The following is a 26,131-nucleotide window of genomic DNA, read 5'->3' as shown; positions in this document are numbered from 1 at the left end:
CATGTCATAGATGCATCATCGCTACCCCGCCCCACTGCCAACACATATACCTGGACGATGGGCTTCAAGGAAATTTTAGGAGGGAAGTTTTACTAGTTATTTTATGGTGCTTATGTAAGGAATGAATGCAATATTGTAGTGAGGACTTTGCAGAGGCTAAGCAGGTGATTGACCGAACCAGTACCTGGATTGTAGGGTTGAGCTAACTGCTGAGGTGGATGATGCCTTGAGAGGTATTCGTCTGGAATAAGTCGTTGTGGGACCGTAGTGAATGCTTATTCTGGTTTGATTGGGGATGAGAATTGGAATTGAGGAGTAGCTGTCCTTGAAGATTTGTTTCAATTTTGTCATTCAGAAAGGATATGATACGGTGATAATTGGAGGAGTTGCTGCTAATTTTATTAATTGGATCTCCAGTTTGATTGAGAGACCTTGGAAATTTGTAGATCATCTGATATATTCAATACCTGTTGTCAAGGTTGGACTGTTCTTTTCAATGTTCTGTGGGGTAGAAAATGAGATGACCAAAATAGGGAGTTGTTTGTCCTAGAATTTCTTTGGGACTACTAGTATCCTATGTCGGGTGTTTGTTTTTTGTAAGAATGATAGTCTTTGCTATTGTTGTATACTTAGTGTGGTGTGCTGCTTCCAATTGAATTTTAATTACCTGGGAAAAAATGCTCTAAAAATGACTTTCTCTCTCTTTCTTTTTTGATGAATTGAGAAGGGTTTTCTTTTTTGTTGTTGTTATTGTATACGAGTTCTTTTGTGCTGCTGTTTGTGGCTTTGTACTTTTTTTCTAGCTTAGCTGAAATAGTCAAATACATGTTAGTTATCTCCTCCTCCCCCCCCCCCCCCAAAAAAAAAAATGCATGAAATATTCAACTTTCCTGATATAACTGTGATTCCTGGCAAGATTTATTTTTTGATGGTATAATTTCACAAGAGAGAAGAAAAAATACAGCGAGATCTACAGAGCAAAGCTCTACAAAAGGGGACCAGAAGAAAATACAATTATACAAAGCAAACTCAAGATATTCCCCTGGGACCAGGAAATAAACTGGACTTGAATATCCCAAGATTTCACCAAGTGTCTGTTGAATAAAAAATCATGGTAAGCTGGAACTTGACTGCCAAATCGATGCTGGACCTCAAAAGATATGTTAGAATAAGAGTATTCTGGGGAACACATGTAATTATATCTTATGAGGGAATACTTGTATGTAAGGGTAGTTTTCATGTAAATGGCTGAAGTGAGATTGTGAGTCACTACGGTCTTCTGAAACTGTCTCCTGTCTCTATTTCTTGATCTCCTCTTCCTATGACCTGCCACTTCTTGTGTGATTTACAACTCAACTTGGTATCAGAGAGGATTCCAAATCTGGTTTGAAAGTCGATCAAAGCACCTGTTCTTCCTCCAAGTCTTGGAACTCTTTTTCCTCTAGGGTTCCAAAAAACAAGAAGAAACCAGCATCCCAATGTAGGGAACTCATTGTGAGACCTAAAAAATTCATCATCAACAATAGAGAGCAATGTTTGGGGCTGTTAGCATCAAAACTGAAGAACTGAGAGCTACTCGACACAATGATTGGTCTTTGGGAGGAATATGACTATTACAGAGACCTCCAACTGTCGAACCTTGAAGATGCAGCTAAGGTCTATAGAACATTTGAAAAGGAATGTATCTTGATCCTCCTGGGAGGTTTGAACCCGTTAGTACAAATCTTGGGTAAAGGTCCTCTGCCATCTTTTGATGAAGTATGTGGGTACCTCCAGAGCGAAGAAGTCCGATGAGTGTCTATGGAAACAATTCCCTCACTTGAGAGGTCTGCTCTTACCTCTACGGCCTTACCTCAGAGAGGGACTGGTGGTGTGAAGAGGCCGAGGCAGTAACCGTGGGGATAACAAGGATAGACTTAGCGAACATTGTGGCGAGTCTCAACATGCCAAGGAGACATGCTTGGAACTCCATGGTCAGCCTCCTAAATATATATCTGGTGGTACTCGGGGTGGCAGGACAGAGGGAGCCAGAGCTAACACTGTTGTTGACAATAAGTCAATAACTCGTTAGGAGATATCTCCACTGCAGGGCCATTTACAGACAGTGGGTCTTTACTGGGGAGGATCTTATAGCATTCCATCGTGTTATGGCTCAGTTCGGCAGATCTTCATCCACCTCTACCCTCTTTATTTGCATCAGGTACCTCGCCTTCCACTCCGATGCCTCTCCTTCATGGTTATTGATTCTAGTGCTACAGATCACATGACTGGTGTGGCAGTATTACTGTATTAGATCATCAAACAATCAATAAAAGGAAGAGGGAAGGAGAGAAGAAAGGAGAAAGTGGAGAAGAAAAGGAGATCGATGGGAAGACGGAAATCAGAAACTCACGCTAGTCTAGATAGTGGTCCTACTGTGAGCAAGCATTCTTATTTATAAGGTCAAAACACTATAAAGGCAAGATTACCCTATGTTAGTATAAAATAGGACCATACTACCCTTAACTGAAACATAAAGAAACAAACCCTTTACTCCTCCTGATAGGAGTATACAACACCCCTATCGATTGGAGGGAAATTACAAGAAACTTAACACTCCCCCTCAAGCTGGAGCATAAACATCACCCATACCCAGCTTGAAGCAATCATCAAGGAAAATTGGACGAAATAAGGCTTTAGTGGACATATCTCCAAGCTGATTCCCAGACGTAACAAACGAAGTTGAGATCACTTTCCTCATCACAACATCCTAAACAAAATGACAGTCCACCTTAATGTGTTTTGTCTGCTCATGAAAAACAGGGTTCCTAGCAATCTAGATGGCAACCTGATTGTTACAAAACATATTTATAAGTTAATGGGATAACCAAGCTCTTGAAGAACTGAAGAAGTGATTTCAGCCACATCAAATTAGCTGCACTGCTGCAGTTTGGGCCATAGCCCTGTACTCCATGTTAGCACTAGATCTTGCCACGGTAGTCTGTTTTTTGCTCCTCCATGTGACAAGATTACCACCAACAAATGTGCAATACCTAGTAGACCTCCTATCACCATCGGCACCAGCCCAATTTACATTTGAATAGCCAACCAAATCAATTAAAATGCGTATTAGGTCTATAAACCAGATTGGGACCGTATGGGCAACCCAAGAGGGGTGTGAATTGGGAAGTGCGGAATAAAATCTCAACTTCAAAATTTCCTTTGAAACCCTTTGAAATCAGCTATCTCAAATCTCCTATTGATGTTAGTAAACCACAATAAGATAAACAAAGGAAATGGAGAGAAAAAGAGACAATACACACAAGATTTATAGTGGTTCGGCATGACCTTAATACCGTCCTACGTCCACTCCCAAAGCCCTGGCTTGGAATTCGACCAACCAATCTCCTTGCAGTGTAGGAAAAACACTCGTACACAAATCTCCCCGAGATCAAGCATACTCTCTTTGCAGAGTAGGAGATACACTCAGCACACTCTCCTTGCAGAGTAGGAGAAACACTCACCATACTCTCTTTGCAGAGTAGAAGAAACACTCAACCAAGGATTAGGGCCTCAATACTCTTCACCAACAAAATCACTAAAAGCAATTCACAATGGCTCAAAGGCCAAAACACAAGTTCCCTCTTTTGCAGGTGTGTATGCAAGTTTAAGCACATGTATTGTTATCCTTTGCTTAGTATTCTTGGGTCTAAATCTCCCTTACCAATCCTTTCTCCCCATACCCTTGCCTTCCTTGTCTCTCCCAAAGTATGTGGTTGTGTGTGTTGTGTCCATGTCCGTAAATGTGACACACCAAACTTTATCCTAAAGCTCTTAGGTGTATCTTTCTAGGATACTCTCCTACTGAGATGGGGTAGAAGTGCTATCACTCTCCTTCTCGGAAAAGACTTATCTCCCTAGATGTTACTTTCTTTGTTTGTTCCTCTCTTTTCATCTCAGGTGGCAAGGGGAGAGTCATTGTGATGAGGTGTTGATGCAGAAACCTCTAGAACCCTTCCCTATTCCCCCTTATCCTTTGATGTGGGAAAGTCTGGTGTGGAAAAGACTATGCAAATGGAAGGTGTAGAGGATCCCATTGTTGAAGAGGGGGGGGGGGGGTGCTCAAACAAGGAGTCCTGAGGAAACAAATAGAAGTGAGAAGGAGAAGGAGCTGATTGTTTACAAAAGAAGGGAGGAGAAGATGTGCCAAAGAACTCCTCTGATCCTCATCCTCCTGATCTAGGTAACACCTTTTCCAATCCACAAGAGTTAGGTCTCCCTATTGCTGTTAGAAAGGGAAAAGCATCTTGCACTAACCATTCCATAGCCAAATTCGTTTCCTATGATTCTGTCTCTTCTTGAGGCATTTCTTACTCAGTTGCCCTATCTTCTACCGATATTCCCAAGAATGTATCAGAAGCTATAATTGATCCCAAATGGAAGGAAGCCGTGTGTGAGGAGATGAAGGCTCTTGAGAAGAATAATACTTGGGAGATGGTTGATCTTCCAGAAGGATGTGTTCATGTGGGATGTAGATGGGGGTTCTTTTCTGTTAAACATCATTTGAGAACCATTGAGAGGTACAAGGCTAGAGTAGTGGCTAATGGATACAGTCAGGATTATGGAGTTATCAAGAAACATTTGCCCCTGTTGCAAAACATAACTCCGTGAGAGTTCTCCTGTATTGAATTTTCATTTTATGGGCCATCTCAACCGCATGATTCGCCATGTATTGAATTTTCATATTGTATTTTAGCCATGAAAACTGTTGAATAGTAGGGAGCCATGTGGATTTTCCATCTGTCAAATCTCATACCTGAGTTCAATCTATGGTGCATCATGTATCAGATATTTGTAATTTGTCACAATCCAAATGTTGACTAATATTGGCTTCTGGATTCCGTCTCATACAATGATTTTGGTTTGAAATTTACCTCATTGAGTAGGGCATGTTGTCGGCAATATGCTCATAGAGTTTGGCCACTAAATGATCGTCCATGTTGCAGGTAAAAATGTTCAATGATGCCCAGCTAGAGATATATCTCTACAGTGGGGCCTGTATTGAGAACCTCTTGCCCCCCCCCCCTTTTGTGCAACTTAAATGAGATATATATTTTGTCCCATTGAGGGCATCACAACTTTAAATAGGTCTTGTGATTCATACATTGTATTGATGGACCATGATAAAGAAGTCATATTTAGACTGATTGGTTATATAATGTTTAAAATCGTCGTTTTTATGCCCTTGTAGTTTATGATTAACGTTTATACATTTTTATGAAGTTAATTTTATTCTTAGTAGTGTTGCTTTGTGTGTTTGTGAGTCCTTTCAGACTTTTCTCGAAGTTCCATTAAGGTTGCTTGGGAAGACTGGGAAGGGAATGCTATTCCCGATGATTTTGTTTGCGTTCCCACTGAAAGGAAAAGCCATCCTAGGGACGATTTTGGGAAGTGCTTCTGACAAAATTTGTCCAACAAAAAAGGTGGGAAACATTATTAAGGGGAACTATCCCTAACTTTTCCCATGTATTTTTCAGTAGAACCAACCAATATTGTAAGAGAAACCTTTCCTCACTTTTTCCTCGCATATTCCCCAGGGTCCATTGTGCTAGAAATTGGGATCTTGGTAGGGGTAGTCAGGGATTTTGTTTGGTGATCTAGCATCAAGTTTTTTGTATGATTTAATTACACCTTATATATTCAGTTAATTAACTTCATTCCTGGTTCAGTTTTGCATTAATACTTCAATAACTTTTGTATTTTCATCAGACACTTGTTTAATGGATGGTTTCCCCATATCAGCATTATATATGTTTCTTCTGTCTTGTCTTGAGTTCTACTTTTGTGGCACTTGTATTTCTTTATGTAAAAGATTTCTTAACTTTGCAATAGCATTGTCACATTGGTGTATTTTTCACCGGAAGAAAGCTAAACAGGTTGTAGAAACATGGGATAAATTGTTCAATTCTTCCCAGAAAGAGCAACGTGTTGCTTTTCTATATTTGGCAAATGACATCCTTCAAAACAGTAGACGCAAAGGAAGTGAATTTGTGAATGAATTCTGGAAAGTCCTTCCAGCAGTTCTCAAGGATGTCTATGAGAATGGGGATGACCATGGAAAGAAAGCAGTCTCAAGGCTGGTAAGTTCTTTATCTTTTCGGATCGGGTTTGCTTCTTTATTCTTTAGACTGGAATCTTAGAAAGTGAACTGGGATGGCCTCTTTCTCTTTTTTATCTTTTTTAAATCATTCCTACAAATTTAATTTGGGAATTTGTAGAATTACATTGCATAGTTTGAATATCATGGATGTTTCCTTTATGGCCTGTGATGTAAGCTTGTCTACACGGCCCTACATATCTGCTACATGGAATGTTATTCATGTCACATCTACTATTATCACGAGCACCACCATCACTTCCTCTACTACCACACACACAAAAGAACCACTACAACCTTGTATAGAGGCATGAGTAGTTTCATCTTCTTTGATAGTGCTTATAGAGTTATTTACAAGATGATAATATTTTAAACTGCCCCTACATTGAATCTTCTAGTAAAATAGAATTAATTTTTTTACCCCAAAAGAGGTTTTTTTTTTTTGGTTGGGATCATCAGTCTTTGTAACTTGGTTACATACACAAATCACATTATAGTTGATCTCTTGTAATAATTGTTGGATGTTTATATGATATGAGAAGGTAATCTTGACCACCCTTAAACTAAACATTATATGCAAAGACAATAAAAGTAATTAACTACATGTACATAAATGTAAAGAATTTGATCTGTACCTTAGTACTTTATTATACCATATGGCAGTAACTTGAAAATACTTACAAAGATAAAAATTTATAGCTCATGCATCCTCGAATCCTGGTTTTTTGAGCTTTGCCAAGTTTTACACAGCATGTTTGTGTTCGTTTTTATTTCCACAACTGTGCCCATCTAACATGGTCGCAAGCAGATTTTTCCACCTGGCAATTCAATGCTCTCAAATATCGTTGAGAAGTCAACTTTTTGGACAGTTCAATTAAATGGCTGCGAAGCGAGGAGTAAAACATGTAAAAGTTCCTGGTACTGAACTGTAAAAGTTCAGTACATGACGGGTCATACCATTGACATGAAGCCAAAAGCTCCCCACATGGTCAATCTAGTGAATAAGTGAAACAATCTTGCTACGTCATGAACAGTTAGAAACGTCCAGTTTTGTGATGAGGTTCCATTTTGTTATATATCACACAGGCACAACCATATTTTTCATATGGTGGCTTAGCTTGAGTCCAGATTTTGTTGATGTATTGCCGATTTGGCACTATTTGGCACTATTTGGCACAATTTAAAGGTCAATTTGATCTAGATATGAGGAGCTGATGGGAAAAGATTTAATAAATGATAGGCATAAATGTGAGTGAATTTATCTTCATAATTTGACAGATGGTAGTCTTCATGTTTCCCTATCTGTGTAATAGAATAAACGAATAGAATTTACCATCATAGTTGTCAAGGAGATTTTGTAGGGGTCTAGGCTACTGTCGCCTTATTGCAAGGTGCCTTGCACTGGTTTTATTGGGATCGAACCCAATTTTGGCACTTATTTATGCCAAATATCATTTAAGTTACTTAAGATATTATTCATAAATAAGCAATTACCCCCTATTTGATTCTAATAAAAATAGTTAAAAAATAAAATTCCAAATGGATAAAAAGTCAACCCCCCCAGTTCAAGAACAAAAATTGGATTTTCGACGGTATGTGAAATTTTCAACTTTCTAATGCTAGGGTTTTTCTCAAATCTAAAAAATTAATAAAGCTTAATATGGTAAAACATTGCGAAAAACCAAAAGTGTGGTAATATATTCATTTGTTTTGATATCTAAAAAAATATTTTCATTCAGAGCGATTTTGATAGCATTCGCGCATACTAAATAAGGTTTGACCGGAACATAACTTCTTCAATATAAATCAGATTTAAGCAGTTTTGGATTTGTTGGAAAGCTGGTTTTGTGCTCTACCACTCTACGTAATACTAAAAGTCTCGTGTAAAAATAAAATCATCTGACTGGTCAAACTTCTTAGAGAACAAGAACATTTCTCTAAATCGAGAGTTAATTACTTATAGATAAGTTCATATTTTGTAAGAACAGTATAAACCAAAAGTGAGACTAGTATAAACCAAATGTATGTTTGATTGTTTCAAACTTCCAATAGTTTGCTTCTTCAGTTTTGTTGTCTTCTAGTTCTATGTTGATTTTTGATGACTTGATGTGGCTTAATATTGATTTTTGATGACTTGGTGTGACTTAATGTTGATTTTTGATGACTTGATGTGGCTTAATGTTGATTTTTGATGACTTGAGGAGGCTTAATGTTGATTTTTGATGATATTAGGTATATATTGTAGCATACTAAATAATGTTAGAAAAGGGGAAAATAAAAAATAACACTTGGGGGCGCCTAGGCGACGCCTAGGCAGGCGCCTTGTCGCCTAAGCACTTAGACACCCCTCCAACGCCTTGGGTCGCCTTGCCTGCTTGACAACTATGTTTACCATGTTTACCCTCCACTGATTTATTGGCAAAAATTTCAAAGGAGAAAACCTACTTGATGGTGATTATATGGTTGTGATGGACCTTGAAATTTAACATGTAAATGATCAAAATGGTGTTCTATCTATCCAATGATAAATTTATGTGAAAATTACAAGATTACTCAAATTTGAATTTCAGCTTACCAAATTACCCGTCCAATCTTTCCTCTAACTAGATTACTCAAAATAACTTTTTGTATTACACAACTTCCCAAAACTGTACATGCTATACCTTATCCCTACCAATTGGACAAATTTTCCCCATATCCTTACATAGGCCATAAATTCTCTGAGCCGCTGTAGAACCGTGACCATGGTCACCATGAACATGTACGTGATGGCTATGTTGTTAATGGAGGTAACGAAGATTGAGAGATGTTGCATGAGCGATCTCATCCAACAGCGTTTCAAGCTCTTTGTCTTCAAATTTTTTTTTTTATTTATCTTGAATTTGCTAAGCATTGAGAACAACGAAAACAGAGACAGAATGAGAGGCAGTAAAATTTAAAATTGAGAAATCAATCTCCAAATGCCAAAACCCACATCAGTTTCGACTCGGAATGACTGAAAACCATATGAGCAAAAGAGATTACCAGTTCTTATGGGCAATCGAGGTGGTGACAATCGTCAGCTTTAGGTGGTGGTGATGATGGAAAATTAATTCCATTTTCACCTGTTCATCTTATTTTCAGTGTTCCAATCTTTCAGGGGAGTTGGTGATGCATGCAACGAATAAGAGATGAGATGCGTGGCATATTCTCCATCAACGGCAGCGGTGGTCGCTCGATATCTATCTGCACACAGCTGGTGTTTTTTTTGGTGAATAAAAATATATTACCAAACGATTGAAAGAAAAGGGGGGGGGGGGAGAATACACAGAGCTGATGTTGGATGAGTGTTGCAAGGTAGTCAGAGCCTCTGACTCAAGAGTTGATCGACAAGTTTTAACTTCTGTAACTTTATCTCTCTCTTGGATTTTTTTTGGGGGGGGGGTTCCAATTGAATCCGATGTTCAATGCTGGATTTGCTGAGATGGACACCTGCGATGCTCAATGTAGGATTTGCAGAGATGGTCAGTGTCTGGTGCTGGTTTGTTTTCTCACATCCGGTCTCTTTCTTATTGAATTTTATTTGGGGGATTTCCTTTTGAATCCCACTCACTGTCGGATGTGTACAGATAGCCGGTGTGTAAGATCGGTTTGTCACACGCTCTCTCTGGGGGATTTTCTTTGGGTATTTCTTGTTGAATCCGACGCTTGATGCCGGATTTGCAGCAATAGCCATGTCCAATGCCTGTTCACCAGTGTTTCGCTTTGCCTTTTCTTTTTAATAAATATTTTCATTAAATCCTGTAGAACCCCTCTACCAAGGAGGTTGCTGAAGCTCCCATTTGTGTTTTAGCATCTCCCACTCTCCCAATTTTTTTATTTATTTTTAATTTATTATCCAACACAATCAACCTTGGAAGTGAGAGAGAGTCGCAGGAAAGACCTTCAGCCGTTGAGCAGGGAGAAGTTATGGGCAAAACCGATGGAGAAAGGGTATCGATGGGGAAAGAGGGGGGGGGAAGGAATCTGGTTTCTGTCCGACTAAGGGTTGGAGGTGGTGATGGGAGAGAGGAGGAAGCAGAAACTGGAGAGAAAAAATGTAACAAAAACTGTAGATGGGTGATGAAGGGCACTGCTTTGGGGTAGTTATGTAATACCCAAACTTATTTTGAGTGATTTAGTTAGAGGATAGGTTAGGTGGATAATTTAGTAATCTGAAACTCAAATTTGAGTATTCTTGTAATTTTTCCTAAATTTAACTTGTTTTGCCTTCTGTGTCCCAAACTAGTATAGGCTGTCTTAATATTTTTTTCTTTTCCATATAATGTTTGATATAATAATGTTTTCTTTCTTCATCCCTATATAGTTGGGAACAAGATTTGGGATTTCGGTTTTGACCATGGTTGAAACCCAAAATATTTCGGGTTCTAATTGAAATCCGACTGATACTTTGCATGTTTTGCCTGGCCATTTCGGTGGTTAAATGATCATATTTTGGCCAGAAAGTTCAAGGAAGTCCTAATTAAACATTTCTAAACATATTGGAACCTGTACAATAACAACAACAACAACAACAACCACCCAGCCTTATCCCAATTAAATGGGATTGGCTACATGGGTCCTTGTGAAGACAAAATATTAATAATAAAAGTAAAAGAAAATGAACACAACACAACTACAAATCAGTCTGAAACTAGCTGGGGTTGGCTACACGGATCCTTGCCCTCCAATTAGCTCTATTCAACGTCATACTTGAAACAAGGTCTAAACTATGTATGTCTTTCCTCACCATTTCTCCTAGGGTCATTTTAGGTCTTCCCCTAGTTCTTCTAGCTCCTTCAATCTGAATTGTTAATGTGCTTTGGGTACTGTGCACGTGAACAGTATCGTACGTTGTTCATGTGAACAGTACTGTACATTGTTCATGTGAACAGTACCGTACACTGTTCATGTAAACAGTAACTCGAGATGAGAGTACTTAGTTAGGGGTATTTTGGAGGTTTTTATGTTATTTGTGTTTTGCTTTACCTAATCTAATATATTCGGTGGTAAGGGGGAGTCAACTAATTTGGTGGTTCTCCCCTAGGATTGCAGCCTATCTTCTTCTCTCTTCTCCTCTCTTTTCTTTTCTTTTTTATTCATTTGTTGTTATTGACATGGTATCAGAGCTAGGTTCTTAGGAATCGATTTAATCTCCTAGGACCTTCTTTATTACTCTCAGATTACACACAAGGTATTGCGATTTGAAGATCTCAGTTTTGAAGCTTTTCGTGGTCTCAGTTTGAAGGGGCTGCATCACCCTATGCTGCGTTTTTGTGGAGTTATTTGAGACTAGTTCGTGAACATATAAAAGAACTAGGTCTCATTTTTTGTATGATTTATATCGATTCAGGATCAGAGATTGGGGTTCGATTGCTGCCCCTCCTTTGGAAGAAATTCAGGTTTCACTTTCAGAAGGAAATTTTCAGGTCTTTTCCTGAATCGATTTTTTGTTGTTGAAGGATCGAATTTCGGTTATTTTCTGGCTGGTGAATTGATTTCTATATTTTTGTGGTTCGATTTCTGCTCTTTGGTGGAATTGAAATTGTGATTTCTATTTTTATTGATTGTGATGGGTGATTCAAACAAGGAATCAAGGCTGTTGTTGTTGAGGTTGTATCGGCTTCTTCCAACAGAATTACAGAGAAGAAGTTGGAAGGCATAACCAACATTCAACAGTGGAAGAAAATAGTTTAGTTAGTTTTGACTGGCCGTGATCAACAAAAACATCTTACAAGGGCCAAACCAAAAGATGATGAAGCATGGGAAGTTGTAGAAGCACGCATACTGGGACAGATGTTGAACGATATGGATTCCCAAATTGTTGACTTGGTGACCCATATAGATACTGTGAAGGAGTTATGGGATTATCTTCATATGCTGTATTGAGGTCAAAATAATCTGTCTTGCATTTATGAGCTGTCACAGGAGTTTCATCGTGCAGATAGAAAGGGTCGTCCATTGACCCAATATTTTTCTGATCATAAACGAATGTATGAAGAGTTAAATGCATTGCTGCCCATTAATTCTGATGTGCAAAAGATGCAGGACCAGCGAGAACAACTCGTGGTTATGCTGTTCTTGGGAGGACTAGGTGCAGAGTATGACTCAGTTCGTTCTAGTATTCTTGGAGTTGATAAGGTAGCCTCTCTTGCAGAGACATTTTCACGTGTTCTTCGAGTCTCCCGTGAAAGTTCTCATGAGTCTACACCTATCACTGGTGATAGTTCAACCCTTGTTGCCTTTGGCTAAGGAAAAGGCAGTGGAGGCCGTTGTGGTGGCCGCAGTGGTGGTGGAAGAGGTAATGATGGAGGTTTTAATGGTGGAAGTTCTAATTCAGGTTCACAAAATTCTGATTACTTTGGTTCAGTAAAGACTTGTAACCACTATGATCATCCAGGACATATCCAGCGCTTTTGTTGGAAGCTTCATGGCAAACCACCACAATAGCAGTATGCTAATTCAGCAGCTAGTACCGAATCTTCTGTTCCATATTCTGAAGGTAAGATGGTGAGACTATTTGATGAGGATTATGCATGGTTCACACAGTTTTAGATTTCTCAGCCCTCTACATCCTCCACAACTACTTTTGTCCAGAACGGTAATGCCATTGCCTGTTTGTCATCTTCTTGCCCCTGGATCATTGATTCAGGTGCGTCTGATCGTATGTCTGGTGTGTCAGATAACCTTTTTTTCTTTTCATTCTTCTGAATCTAGTGTTACATTAGCTGATGGTTCCTTAGCCAAAGTTAATGGCACCGGTACTGTCTGTCCAAATAAATCTTTATCATTGTCTTCTGTCCTTCATTTACCTGATTTTCTTTTTAACATGATTTTTGTCAGTAAGCTTACTAAGCTTATAATTGTTCAATGACATTCTATCTTGATTCTGTTTTTCAGGATCTTACAATAAAGATGTTTGGTAGTGGACGTGAGAAAGGGGGGTTGTATCCATAGCTGTCACGGTGTCTCGGCGACCCAAGGCGTTGAAGAGGGTCCAAATTCAAGGCGGAACCAAGCAGGCGGCCAAGGCGCCTTGACAACTATGGTTGTATCTACTTAAAGACTCTCCTTTAGTTGCATGTTCCAGTGTTTTGTTTCCACACCAAGTTCACTGTCGGTTGGGACATCTGTCTTTGCAGAGCTTACAAAAATTAGATTCTTGCTTTCTTTCTCTTTCTCATTTAGAGTGTGAGTCGTGTCAGTTTGGAAAACTCCACCATGTGAGTTATTCCCCTAGAGTCAATAAACGGTGTATGGACCCTTTTTTTTAATGCATTCTAATGTTTGGCCGTATAGGGCCTTTGTCCTGTCACTTCTAAGTTGGGATTCAAATATTTTGTTACTTTTGTTGATGACTATTCAAGAGTCACATGGATTTATTTAATGAAAAATCGTTCCGAGTTACTTTCAATTTTTCGTGCATTTGTTACTGAAATTCAAACTCAATTCAATATATCTATTCGTGTTTTACGTAGTGACAATGCAATGGAGTACTTTTCAGCACCCTTCAATTCTTTTATGGCTGATCGTGGTATGTTACACCAGTCTTCTTATTCAGACACATAACAAAACGGTGTGGCTGAACAGAAGAATAGACATTTGATGGAGGTGACCCGTTCCATTCTTTTTGAAATGAAAGTACCAAAGGTTTTTTGGGCTGATGCTGTTTTGATTACCTACTTATAAGTCGCAAGCCGTCTTCTGTCCTAGTCTCTTCTTTTTCCGTCTGAACCACTGTTTGTCTTACCTCGTCGTATTTTTGGTTGTGTTTGCTTTATTCGTGATCATCGTCTAAGTTTGTCGAAGTTAGATCTCAAGGCCATTAAATTTACTTTCTTGGGATATTCGCGCACTCAAAAAAGGTTATCGGTGCTATTCCCCTGTACTCCACAAGTATTTTGTCTCCGCCGATGTTTCCTTCTTTGAGTCCACCTCTTATAATGATGAGTCTTTTGTTTTGTCTGAATTGGTCAATGATCTTCCTTTATATGTTATGCAACAGTCTTTTTCACAGGTTCCACCGGTTGCTATTACGTCTCCACCTCCTCTTCCTGTTCGGCTGGCTCCTCCTCCTGTTCGGTTCACTTTTGTTTGTCGTCCTCATGTTGATGCAACACCCCCGGCCTTTAGAGAACCTCCAGCATCTACTTCGTCTACAAACCCGGTTCCTTAGTTAAGTGTTCCCACTTTTGATCTTGATATTCGTGTTGCTCTTCGAAAGGGTGTTTGTAGTTGTACCCAACATCCTTTATCTAACTTTGTTTCTTATACTGGTTTATCTGCTAGCTTTCATACTTGCCTTTCTACAATTGAGTCTTATCCTCCACCCAAGTCTGTTTTGGAGGCATTATCTCATTCTAGCAATCTGGCTGGAGGATAGCTATGGAGAAGGAATTGGCGGTTTTGGAGGCTAATCACACCTGGGATTTGGTCCCCTTACCTTTTGGTAAGAGTGTAAGACAATTGTTGGTTGTCGGTGGGTGTATGTTGTTAAGGTGAACCTTGATGGTTCTTTGGCTCGTTTGGTGGCAAAGGGTTATACCCAGGTTTATGGGGTTGATTATTTAGACACCTTTTCCCCTGTTACCAAGCTTGCATTTGTTCGATTTTTGATCTCCCTTGCAGCTTCCCACCACTGGCCATTATATCAGTTGGATGTGAAGAATGCTTTTCTTCACGGAGATCTTCATGAGGAGGTTTATATGGAGCAACCCCCTGGGTTTGTTCCTCAGGGGGAGTTTGGTCTGGTTTGCAAACTCAAGAAGTCATTGTATGGTCTGAAGCAATCTCCTAGAGCCTGGTTTGGGAGATTCTTTGATGTTGTTCTGGAAATTGGGCTGTTTCGGTGTGGTAGTGACCATTCGGTGTTCTACCGTCATACCAAGGCTGGTAGACTATTTTTGGTGGTGTATGTGGATGATATAGTCATCACTGGTGTGATGTTGAAGGCATCAAGCAGTTGAAGGTGCATTTACAACATAAGTTTCAGACTAAGGACCTTGGCAAATTGAAGTATTTTCTTTGTGTTGAAGTTGCTCAATCAAGCAAAGGCATTTCTCTTTCTCAGAGAAAATATGTTCTAGACCTGCTTACAGAAACATGTATGCTTGGGTCTAAACCTTTGGATACTCCAATGGACCCTAATTTGAAGCTTACAAGCGAAGGTGGTGGTGTTCTAGAGGATCCAGGAAAGTATCGAAGACTTATCGGCAAGCTGAATTATCTCACTGTGACTTGACCAGACATTGCTTTTTCAGTCAGGGTAGTGAGTCAGTTTCTGTCTTCTCCCAGGACATCGCATTGGGATGCTGTGATTCGGATTTTGAGATATCTCAAGAAGGCTCTAGGTTGTGGTCTACTTTACTCTGATCATGGTCACAGACGTGTTGAGGGTTTTTGTGATGTTGATTGGGCTGGGTCTCCTGTTGATAGGAGGTCTACTACTGATTATTGTGTCTTTGTGGGTGGAAATTTGGTGTCTTGGAAGAGCAAGAAGCAGCCAGTAGTGGCTAGATTAAGTGTATAGTCGGAATAGCGGGCTATGGAACAAGTTACATATGAGTTGATGTGGGTGAAGCAGTTGTTGGTTGAATTGAACTTTGTTGACAAGTCTCCTATGCAGTTATGGTGTGACAATTAAGCTGCTATCCATATTGCTACTACCCCAGTGTTCCATGAGAGGACAATATTTTGTTCGGGAAAAGCTACAACAAGGTCTCATTGCTCCACAACATGTTCACACAGGAGATCAATTTGCTGATGTTTTTCCTAAGTCTTTAGGGAGTGGGAGAATTGATTACATTTGTAACAAGCTAGGCATCATTAACATCTATGCTCTAGCTTGAGGGGGAGTGTTAATATGCTTTGGATACTGTTCACGTGAATAGTACCGTACATTGTTCAGTGAACAGTAACTCGAGATGTTAGTTAGGGATATTTTGGGGTGTTTATGTTATTTTGTGTTTTGCTTTACCTAATCTAATATATTCGGTGGTAAGGGGGAGTTCAACTAATTTAGTTGTTCTCCCCAAGAATTGCAGCCTATCTTCTTCTCTCTTTTTCTCTTCTCATTTCTTCTTTATTCATTCGTTGTTATTGACATGAATCAAATCACTCCTTCGAGCTAGAGCATCTGAAGGCCTCCGTTGAACATGGCCATGCCACCTTTTTTTTAACCCGAATATTGTCTGGGACACGGGGCAGCCTCTAAGCTTTATTGAAATAAAACGATATGAATCCAAGATACAACCAGGGGGGGCATAACCCGCCTTACCCCTACCCAAGGGAAACAAAGCACTCGCTCTCACAGAGCTAAAAAGTAAACCACCCCAAGCAGAAAAATAAACGAAAAGACAAAATTTACATTCTAAAGACTGGTAATCCAGCTTTGTCTTCCCATAAAATGCAGCCCAAGTTTTGAGGTAACTCATGATCAGAATCGAATAAGGAATTACGCATTGACCCACAAGAAAGATTTGCCAAAAAGTCAACAGCCCGATTGCTTTCTTTGTAATTGAATTCGATGGTGGCTCCCAGCAAGTCAAATAGAGATAGAACTTCATGAAACCAGTACCAGCAGCTCCATTAATGGCATTTTCTTTGAGTCACAAACCGCACAATGGTTGCCGAATCTGAATTAACATAACACAGTACATACCCCAACTCAACACATAACCTCAGGCCATCGAGCAAGGCTTTCATTTCAGCCATCGAATTAGTGTAAACCTCATAAAAATTGGAGAAGGCCGCAATCAGCCCAACATTCTGGTCCCGAATGATTCCTCCACCTTCACTAACCCCTGGGTTCCCATTACTAGCGCCATCCCCATATAATTTCACCAAATTAAATGGGGGCCCCAGTAGATCGGCAACGACATTTTCCTAACACTAGGGGGAGGGCATAATTGAAATACCTGCAATACCAGCTCATCTTTCATTGTCAAAAATTTTGTGAACTTTGATGGATAAGGAAGCTCCCTATTCCAAGACTTAACCTTCTCAATTATTGTAGAGGCTGAATGGATAGCCTCCCTATGCCTGTGATTGTTTCTCTCTGTGATTGTTTCTCTTTCCATAGTTCCCAAACGATGAACGCTTGTAAGATACCTCTGCTAAATTCATAAATCCCATTCGTGGCCTCAAGACTTGGCCAAAAAAGCATGCGCCCTTCAACATCCTGAGTTTCTCAAAGCTTACCTTGAGTTGGGGCTACTCCCACCAAACCAGCTCTAATATGATCATTCCTTATTTTATCCTTCTTGGTTTTGCTACTCATCCATCTCAACATCCTCATCTGAGCTATACTTAGCTTATCTATAGGACGCTTCTTAACTGCTCAACACTCCGCACCATACATCATAGCCGGTCTTATGACTGTCCTATAAAATGTTCCTTTAAGCTTTAACAGGATCCGTCAATCACATAACACTTTGCATGGACCTCTCCACTTCATCCATCCTACTTTAATCCTTTGTTAGACATGATCTTCTATATCACATTCCTTACTAATGATTGATCCTAGATACCTAAAATGGTTACTTTGCGGAATCTCCATCTCATCAATTTTCTCCCCCTCACTATCCGTCCTAGAGTTGCTAAAGTTACAAAATACAAACCATGTACTCCGTCTTCGTTCTACTTATCTTAAAAGCTTTTGATTCCAAGGTTGATCTCTATAACTCCAGTTTGGTATTAATTCCAATTTTTGTCTCATCCACCAAAACAATGTCATTTGCAAAAAGCATGCAGCAAGGAACCTCTCCTTGGATGTCTCTGGTTAACTCATCCATGATAAGCGCAAACAGAAAAGGGCTTAATGCTGATCCTTGATGTAACCCAACTGTAATTGGGAATTCACTACCTTGACCTCCCACGGTTCTTACACTAGTCACCATATCATCATACATATCTTTTATTATGTCGACATATTTACTTGAAACATTTCTCCTCCGTAGCTCTCGAGGAACTTTGTCATAAGCTTTCTCTAGGTCAATAAAAACCATATGGAGATTCTTCTTGCTCTATCTAAATCTTTCCATGAGTCTCCTAAGTAGGTAGATAGCTTTTGTTGTTAATCTTCCTGCTATAAAACCAAATTGGTTCTCCGAAATAGTGGTTTCTTTTCTCAGGTGTCTTTCAATAACCTTCTATCATAATTTCATAGTATGACTCATTAATTTTATGCCTCAATAGCTGTTGCAACTTTGGATATTGCCTTTATTTTTGTAAATCGGGACCACAATGCTTCTCCTCTAATCATCTGACATTCTCTCCATGCACAAAATCTTATTTAACAGCTACTTAACCAAGCTAAGCTACAGATTCCTAAACTTTTCCACACTTCTATAGGGACTCCATCTGGGTTTGGAGGCTTGGATATATTCATCTGTTCGCTGTCGTTTCACCTAAAAGCTCGAATTGTTAGGGAGGGGCAGCGTAAATGTATACATCAACACTCCCCCGCACGTGCAGGCCAAGATCACATGGTCCCTGCACGTGGCCAAGATCACATGGCACCTGGGGAGAAGAAATGTCGGAAAAAACCTTCCGATTCACTTCCCAGGGGTCGAACACATGACCTCCCTGCTCTAATACCATGTTTGCTACTGTTTCACCTAAAAGCTCGAACTGTTAGGGAAGGGCAGCGTAAATGTATACATCAACATCATCTTTCTTAGTGCTTCTTTTACTTTAGAATCCCTAATTTTACGAATATACCTCCAACAGGTGACTTGATGTGTAGTTAATATAACTTGGATTGGTTTCATTAAGTAGACTGTAGAAATAACGATTCCATCTCTCCTCAATGTCCTCATCCCTTACTAGGACTCTACGATCATCACTTTTAATGCATCTAAGATGCTTTCCCCCCCTCTTTGGTGTTCAGGTTGTTATAGAGATCTTCATATTTCTTTGCCCTTGCATTCCCCACAATCTTTTAGCTTCATTTCTAGCAGATTTATACCTTTTTAAATCTTTTACATCCTTAGTCCTTTGCCATTCCTTGAAACTAGCTTTCTTAGTCTTGATGGCTGCTTGGACCTCATTGCATAGTTGTCAAGGTGTTGCCTAGGCGTCGACTAGGCGGGTACCTTGGTCACCTACTTGGTGTCGCCTCAAATTTGGACCCTCTCCAACGCGTTGGGTCGCCGAGACGCCGTGACAACTATGCCTCATCGTCCTACCACCAAGTTGCCCTCGGAGGATGCCATTTTCCTTTCGATTCTTCTAGGATCACTTTAGCCACCTTCTTAATACACGTAGACATCTCATTCCACATCAAATTAGTATCTCCCTCCAAGCCCCCCTTTCCATGTTTGACCACTTTGTTAGTAAAAGACTTCAAGGAGTCTTCTTTCAAGTTCTACCACTTTACCTTAGGGTAGGAAGGTCCCCTATCTTACGATCCTGCATGATGAGACACATATCCATGACCACCAATCTATGTTGAGTGGTTAAGCTCTTCCTGGGATAACTTTATAGTCCTTACAAGTCAATCAGTTAGACCTTCTAGTTAGGAAGAAATTTATTTGGCTATTATGATGTCCACTTCTGTAGGTGACTAAATTCTCCTCTCTCTTTCCAAGTAGGTGTTTACAATGGACAAATCATAAGCAACAGCAAAATCCAAAACTTAGACACCCTCATTTTTTTCACCAATCCATAACCTCCATGTACACTTTCATAGCCTCTACGATCTCTCCCTACACGACTATTCATATCACCCCCTATTATAATCTTTTCTCCTAGACTAATATCTTGCACTAATCCATCCAAGTGTTCCCAGAATTGTAACTTACTACTTTCGTCCAATCCTACCTGGGGAGCATAAGCACTGGTAATATTGACTACCTCTTTCTCTAACAGAAGTTGGATGCATATAATGCTGTCTCCAAGTCTTTTAACATCCACTACATCGTTCTTTAAAGCTTTATCCACTACTATGCCCTCTCCACTTCTATTACTTTGATCCCTCGTATACCACAGTCGTATACCACAGTTTAAAGTCGTCTAACTCCTTAGCTTTCTTATCCTTTCATCTATTCTCTTGAATACATGCAATATTAATCAATCTTCTCTTCATTACATCAATTAATTCTATGTTCTTATCCGTTAAGGAACCAATGTTCCAAGATGCTAATCTAATTCTAAGTTTTTGGGATAGCTTCTTAACCCGCACCCGGCCACCGTATGTGAGCCTTTGACTACTTGTTACCGCATACGGGCTCTAATGCAGTGCGTCATTTACAGGGGGCGCCCTAGCATAAGGTCGCACAATAACTGACATAGTCTAAATAATAAAAAAAAAAAAACACAAGAAAGGATCCATGCAAAAGAGGATTGGCTGGATAAAATACAGTGCCGGCTGCCTACCTGACACACCAAAGATATAGATATAGAAATGATATAAAATATGCAGAAATATTTAGAAATATAATAGATCAAATAAACAAGGTCACCATAAGGGAACTGGTAAACTGTAGAAAGGTTTTAAAACTTGACCCCAACCTTAAAACATAATGAATCCAAAATCAGCAAGATACTATCTCAAAAACAAGGTTTAAAATCTCGTTTCGTTTCGGTGTTTTGGTGTGACCGAAATTTTTGAATACCGAAATTTCGTCGAAATATGGCATTTTTTCTATGAGTTTTGCTTTGGCCATTTGTGGGTGTAAAATGCCAAAATGACAGAGATTTCCGAAATTACCAAGATTTCTGAAACGAGATGACCAAAATTTTTGAAATTTTCAAAATATTGCATTTTGTCAATTCAATGCTGCATTTTGTTTCGACTCGACCGTAGTACTCGAAATATTTGAAATTTCAACCGAAACAAAACGAGTTTTTGAACTATGTTAAAAAATAAATGTTAGCATGAGAAAAGGCATACACAGTAAGCAAGGAAAGAGTAAATGGTTACCTGGGGTTCCCAAACTAAATTGAGTTAAAAAAAAAAAAATCTTATGTAGTTAAGGGTCTCAAAACCAAACCGAAACCGAAACGAGCCGAATTAACTGAATCGAACCAAACCGAATGTTCTGGTATTTGTGCATTAAATTCGGTTCGATTATGGTTTTAGTTAAAAAAACCGGTGGTTTGAACTGAAACCAAACCGAATACCACACTTAAATCCAAAACCCTATATCTTTTTTTTTTTTTAAATATTTATTATATGGTTTTGCCTTACCTTTTGGAACTATAATTTTGATGTGTTTCTCAGACTTTATTGATGGGTAAGCTGAAAGATAAGATCTGAAAGTGAAGAACAGACAACTCACTTGGATTCTTATTTATTTATTAATATTTCTGGTTCCTTTATGGTTTTGTGAGCATTTTATTTATACAAATGGAGTTTCTTGAGAATACAGCAAGACAACAACTATTGACAGCCTAGCAGAATGGAACCGTATTGGAGAACCGAATTAGACCTGAATTGGACCTGTATTGGAAAACCGAATTAGAACCGTAACCGAGCCGAACTGAGCAGGTTCGGATTCGGTTTCCACTTCCAAAACCGACTCGGTTCTCGGTTTGGTTTCGGATCACACCATCAAGGCATGGAACCGAACCGAATGTCCGAAACTGAACCGATTGACACCCTTAACCGTTGTAGAGGCCAGGGTAACCGGCGAATCTCCACTTACATGTGCTAAAGGAAAAGCCTTACTGTATGAAGCCCAGTCACAATGCCACTGATTCCGTCCTCTGACCAGGGAGTTACATTTTTTTAAGAGAGAAGGTCAGGGGTTATTCAACAATTTTTTTTGGGACCACACGCCTTCGGTGGTGGTGGATGGTGTGAAAGGGTGAGGAGAAGGTGATTGGGGCATAGCGGGATACTAGGGATTGGGGTTGGGTGGTAGAGAGATATTAGGAATTGGGGTTGGGAGATATATCATAGACATGGGGTTTGGGAAGAGATGGTAGGGTACTGCAAGAAAAGGTTCTGGAGATTTGCAGCAACAATCCCACATAGGAACAGGAAGGGAGTCGCTGCAACCAATTTCCATGCCGACGCACCTGCCGAGCTCAAAAAACACAAGGAAACAGAGAACCAGCAAAATCTTGTAGGGCTTCGATGCAAACTGCAACTCACTGCCATTCAGTTGTCTTAACCAGAATCAAGGGGATGCCAAGCTGTTTGAGACGTTTGGGCCACCAGAGAGGCCCGCTTGAGATTTTGGGTTTATATAGACCGACGGACAGGAGGACACAGCGACGGTCGACAGTGGTGACGAGTTAGATTGGATTAAAAAACACACCCGAAATGGTAGTTTGGTTCTATACCGTAGGTTGGTAGCATATGTCATACCCTTTCGTACACTTCCTCAAATATAGCCTATTCTACACAATTTAGTATTAGAAGTTTAGAACACACACAATTCAATGAAAACAACTAATCAGTGTGATTAGTCTTGTTTTTAGTTTCACCACAACCACGTTTGGCCTCAAAATCAGTGGGCTTCCTCATGTAATTTCCACCAATTAGCCTTAGTGTGATAGGGTTTGTTGCAATGTTCATACTTTATAGGCTCTTTTGCCGAAGTATTATCCTCAGATGTAGGCTTTGATGTAGGAATAGAGCTGGAACCAGCAGCATGTAATTATGTAAAGTTGATCTCTCAACTATAGGAGTGAACAACATAGCAGCCCGACGGGTCTCCTCAGTATGAACAAAAGCAAAAGATTGCTCCAATGTTGGAAAGGAACCCGACCAAGAACTTGCACACGAATTGGATTGTATTCAGCATTAAGACCAGCAAAGAAATCATAAACACGAATCTGGTCCGCATATTTTCGATAGGCAGCAATGTCCGCAGCAGCGTAAGGCTGGAAACTAGAGTAATGATCCAATTGTTGCCATAAGCTCTAGACGGCAGCATAATATTTAGATACAGATGACTACTTTTGTGTAGTGGCATGTAGAGTCTTATGGATCTCATATACTTGAGCATCATTCCCCAATTGTCTATAGGTTTCCTTGGTAGCAGTCTACATTTGTGTGGCTGTTTCAAGTAGGAGATACTGACTAGAGAGGTCAGGATGCATGGAATTCAATAAGAATGACATAACCATAGCATCATTAGCAGTCCATTGATCCTGAAGGGGATCTTCATCAGGTGGCTGTTTAGAGGTGCTAGTAAGATGGCCAGTAAGTCCTCTTCCAGCCACAGTCAAATAGATCTGGCCCACATTAAGTAATTGGTACCATCAAGTTTAATAGTAGCAGCGTAAGGAAGGTACTCAGTCCTTGACTGACCATCACCCCCAGAGGTAGCCATAGTAAGATCAGACATAATGAGTGGATCAAGTTACCAAAATCAGCCATGGTTCATGCAGCCAGCCACACTAATGACCAAAAAACCAGATCGATATGGCAACATCGATAAAAAATTGGAGAACTTAATATCTTCAAAAATCTTCAATAGAAGGGGCTGTAATTAAGGTGAGTGCACCAATAGGATAGGGAAGGCTTCCCTAAAAAAATCTCCTCAATCAGATGGCTGAAACCCTAAGATCGATCTAGTGTCAGGGTTTTCAAAACCCTGACAATTGAGATCGATATAGGGGAAAAAGCTGTAACTTGTGAGGTCTTCAATTGTTGATGAAGTAAGTGGATAGATGCTGTCCGAAGCTTGCTAGTGGAGCTCCAAAGTGAACAATCAACCTCCCAAACTGATATAGGATTGATTTTCAATAAATAGAAGCAGTCCAAAAATTTGCAGAAGAGGGGAGGCAGCAGCTATTGAAAAAAATTCAGATCATCTATGGTGAGGTGGGATGGAGGGCAGCATCTAGATCATAATATGATCACCTCATTAGTGCTGCCCTTGAAGGATGGAGAGAACCAAGGAGAGAAGAAGAAGAGAGATCAAGAAAGAGAGAATGGAAGGGGTAAGTGATGGAAAAAAAAGGTTCTGTATAACCTAGATCAGAGAATTGGCTCTGATGCCATGTTAACAAAACAATTAGTATTGTAATGCTTGAAATGATCGATTAGACCAAGCAAACCTCATATTTATAAAATCAAGGATTACATCCTAATGAAAAAATTACCCCTAGCTTAGCCGACTTTACTAGGTAGTACATTAAACATAAAATAAAAACTCAAAAGGACCAGAATACCCCCACTGTATTTTGATGTACATTATTCAACAGTTCTAATGGGTTAATCTTACCAATCCTCTTTATTGTTTTATATCACTACTTGTGCCCTGAGGACCTGGAGCATCCCCAGGCTCCATTTTCTGATGTAGGAGGGAACAGGGGGCTGAGAAAGGTCAGTTATGTATCAAAATATTGACAGAACAATGGGCTAAAACTTGAAGTAGGTTTCTTGGATGTTGGTGGGAGATTAAGGCCTAGAAGGAGAAGATGATGGATTGGAGGATTAGAATGGGCTAAAACTTGAAGTAGGTTTCTTGGATGTTGGTGGGAGATTAAGGCCTAGAAGGAGAAGATGATGGGTTGGAGGATTAGAAGACAGAAAGAGGAGGATGTTTTGGGTCTCAGAGGAAACAGAAGAGGATGGATTGGAGGATTACAAGACAAAAGGAGAAGGATGTTTTGGATCTCAGAGGAAACACTCTTAGGCTGATAAGTGTGGTTGGGAGTGGCAAATTTTAACAGGGTTCAGGTTTGATCTTATATCTGGTTACACATCAAAACAGGGCATATGAGACAGAAAAAAGAGGGGAATTCATTGCTCTTTCAAATCTTTCTCTGTTAAGCTCATATTTAGGAGTTTGGGTGTTTTCAGGTGCTGACATTGTCACCACCAGTATCAACTTCACAAAGTCACCAGAAGAGTTTAAATTCTGCAAGGACTCTTTTCTACAAGCATCTATTTTCTGTGTAGTGATCGATTTGAGGGTTGAAGTTTAGTGATGCGGGCAAGGGAATGAAAATCCCTTATATGCCTATGGTTAATGGGCACAAGAGACTTTAAATGAGAAAAATCCCAAAACAGAACTCAAGGAAGAGGAAATCAATTAAAAAAAGAAAAAAGAAAACAGCAGCAATTATGGATAGAAAATAGTAGAGGAAATAACCAGCATGGTAGGAACAAAACCAACATCAACCATGCTTGCTACCAGCCTACCATAGTTGTCAAAGCGCTAGGCGATCTATGGCATTCGAGGGCCAGCTAAGCGCTTTGGAGACAAGGTGTCTGCCTAGGCACTTTAGTATTTTAGTAATGTATTCTCGTAAGATGTGTCATTTTCAATCTTAAAATGTCCCAAAAGACTTTTAAAGCCTTATACATTAATTTATTACGATTGTTCCTTTTGGTTATAACAAAATATAATATTAATAAATTAAAATAAGATAAACAAATATTTTATTAAAGAAAGGGGGTTGAGGCCATTCTCGATGGATGCTGCCTCAAACACTGATTAAAGAGGGGGGGGGGGGTTGAGGGAATTAATATATAAAATAAGATAAACAAATATCTTATTAAAGAAAGGGGAGGGGGGGAGGCATTCTCAATGTCGAATTGATTCTAGAAGCGGGGACTGGAGGGCCAGGGGGAATAGCGGAGAAAAAACCACTCGTCCTCCTGCAAACGTGCTCTATCCACAATATTGAAAGAATCATGATTCTATGGCTGCCTGTTCTCGACGAGGCTGTGACAGCAGTGAAGGAAGTGGCAGCGGTGCTGGAACTCAAACAGGTACGCTTCCTCCTCTTTCTTCTTTTTCTTTTATGGTAGTGATGATGGCATTGCGGTGGCCACTGCAACTTCTCTTCGTCAGTGGCAATTGTTGTGGCTGCCATTGCTACTGCTTTTTCAATCTTCTTATTCTTCCTCCTCCCCCTCCTTCCATCATCTTCTTCTACTTATTACGCTGCTGCTACTGCTGCTATGGCGCTGGCGGTGGCAACAGCAGTGTTTCTGTTGTTGTTTCCTTCTTATCGGGACTGGGGAGAGTCCAGTTGCAAGGGTGAGCATGTGCTGCCGACACCAAAGCA

At 39.8% G+C, this 26,131-nt stretch overlaps 1 protein-coding gene across 1 annotated transcript in view; it reads left to right on the top strand.

Annotated features, from left to right (window-relative positions):
* The window catches only part of LOC122671436 (regulation of nuclear pre-mRNA domain-containing protein 1B-like), a 77,132-nt gene that overhangs the window by 11,255 nt on the left and 39,746 nt on the right, over positions 1–26,131 (top strand). The window contains exon 3 of the mRNA XM_043868639.1: positions 5,872–6,119. Within this exon, the coding sequence (XP_043724574.1) occupies positions 5,872–6,119 (248 nt within the window). The remainder of the gene's footprint in view (positions 1–5,871; positions 6,120–26,131) is intronic.

Source organism: Telopea speciosissima, chromosome 8 (genome assembly GCF_018873765.1).
Source record: "Telopea speciosissima isolate NSW1024214 ecotype Mountain lineage chromosome 8, Tspe_v1, whole genome shotgun sequence".
Taxonomy (NCBI): domain Eukaryota; kingdom Viridiplantae; phylum Streptophyta; class Magnoliopsida; order Proteales; family Proteaceae; genus Telopea; species Telopea speciosissima.
Note: the sequence above shows the minus strand (reverse complement) of the source record. Positions and strands in the feature narration are given on the sequence as shown.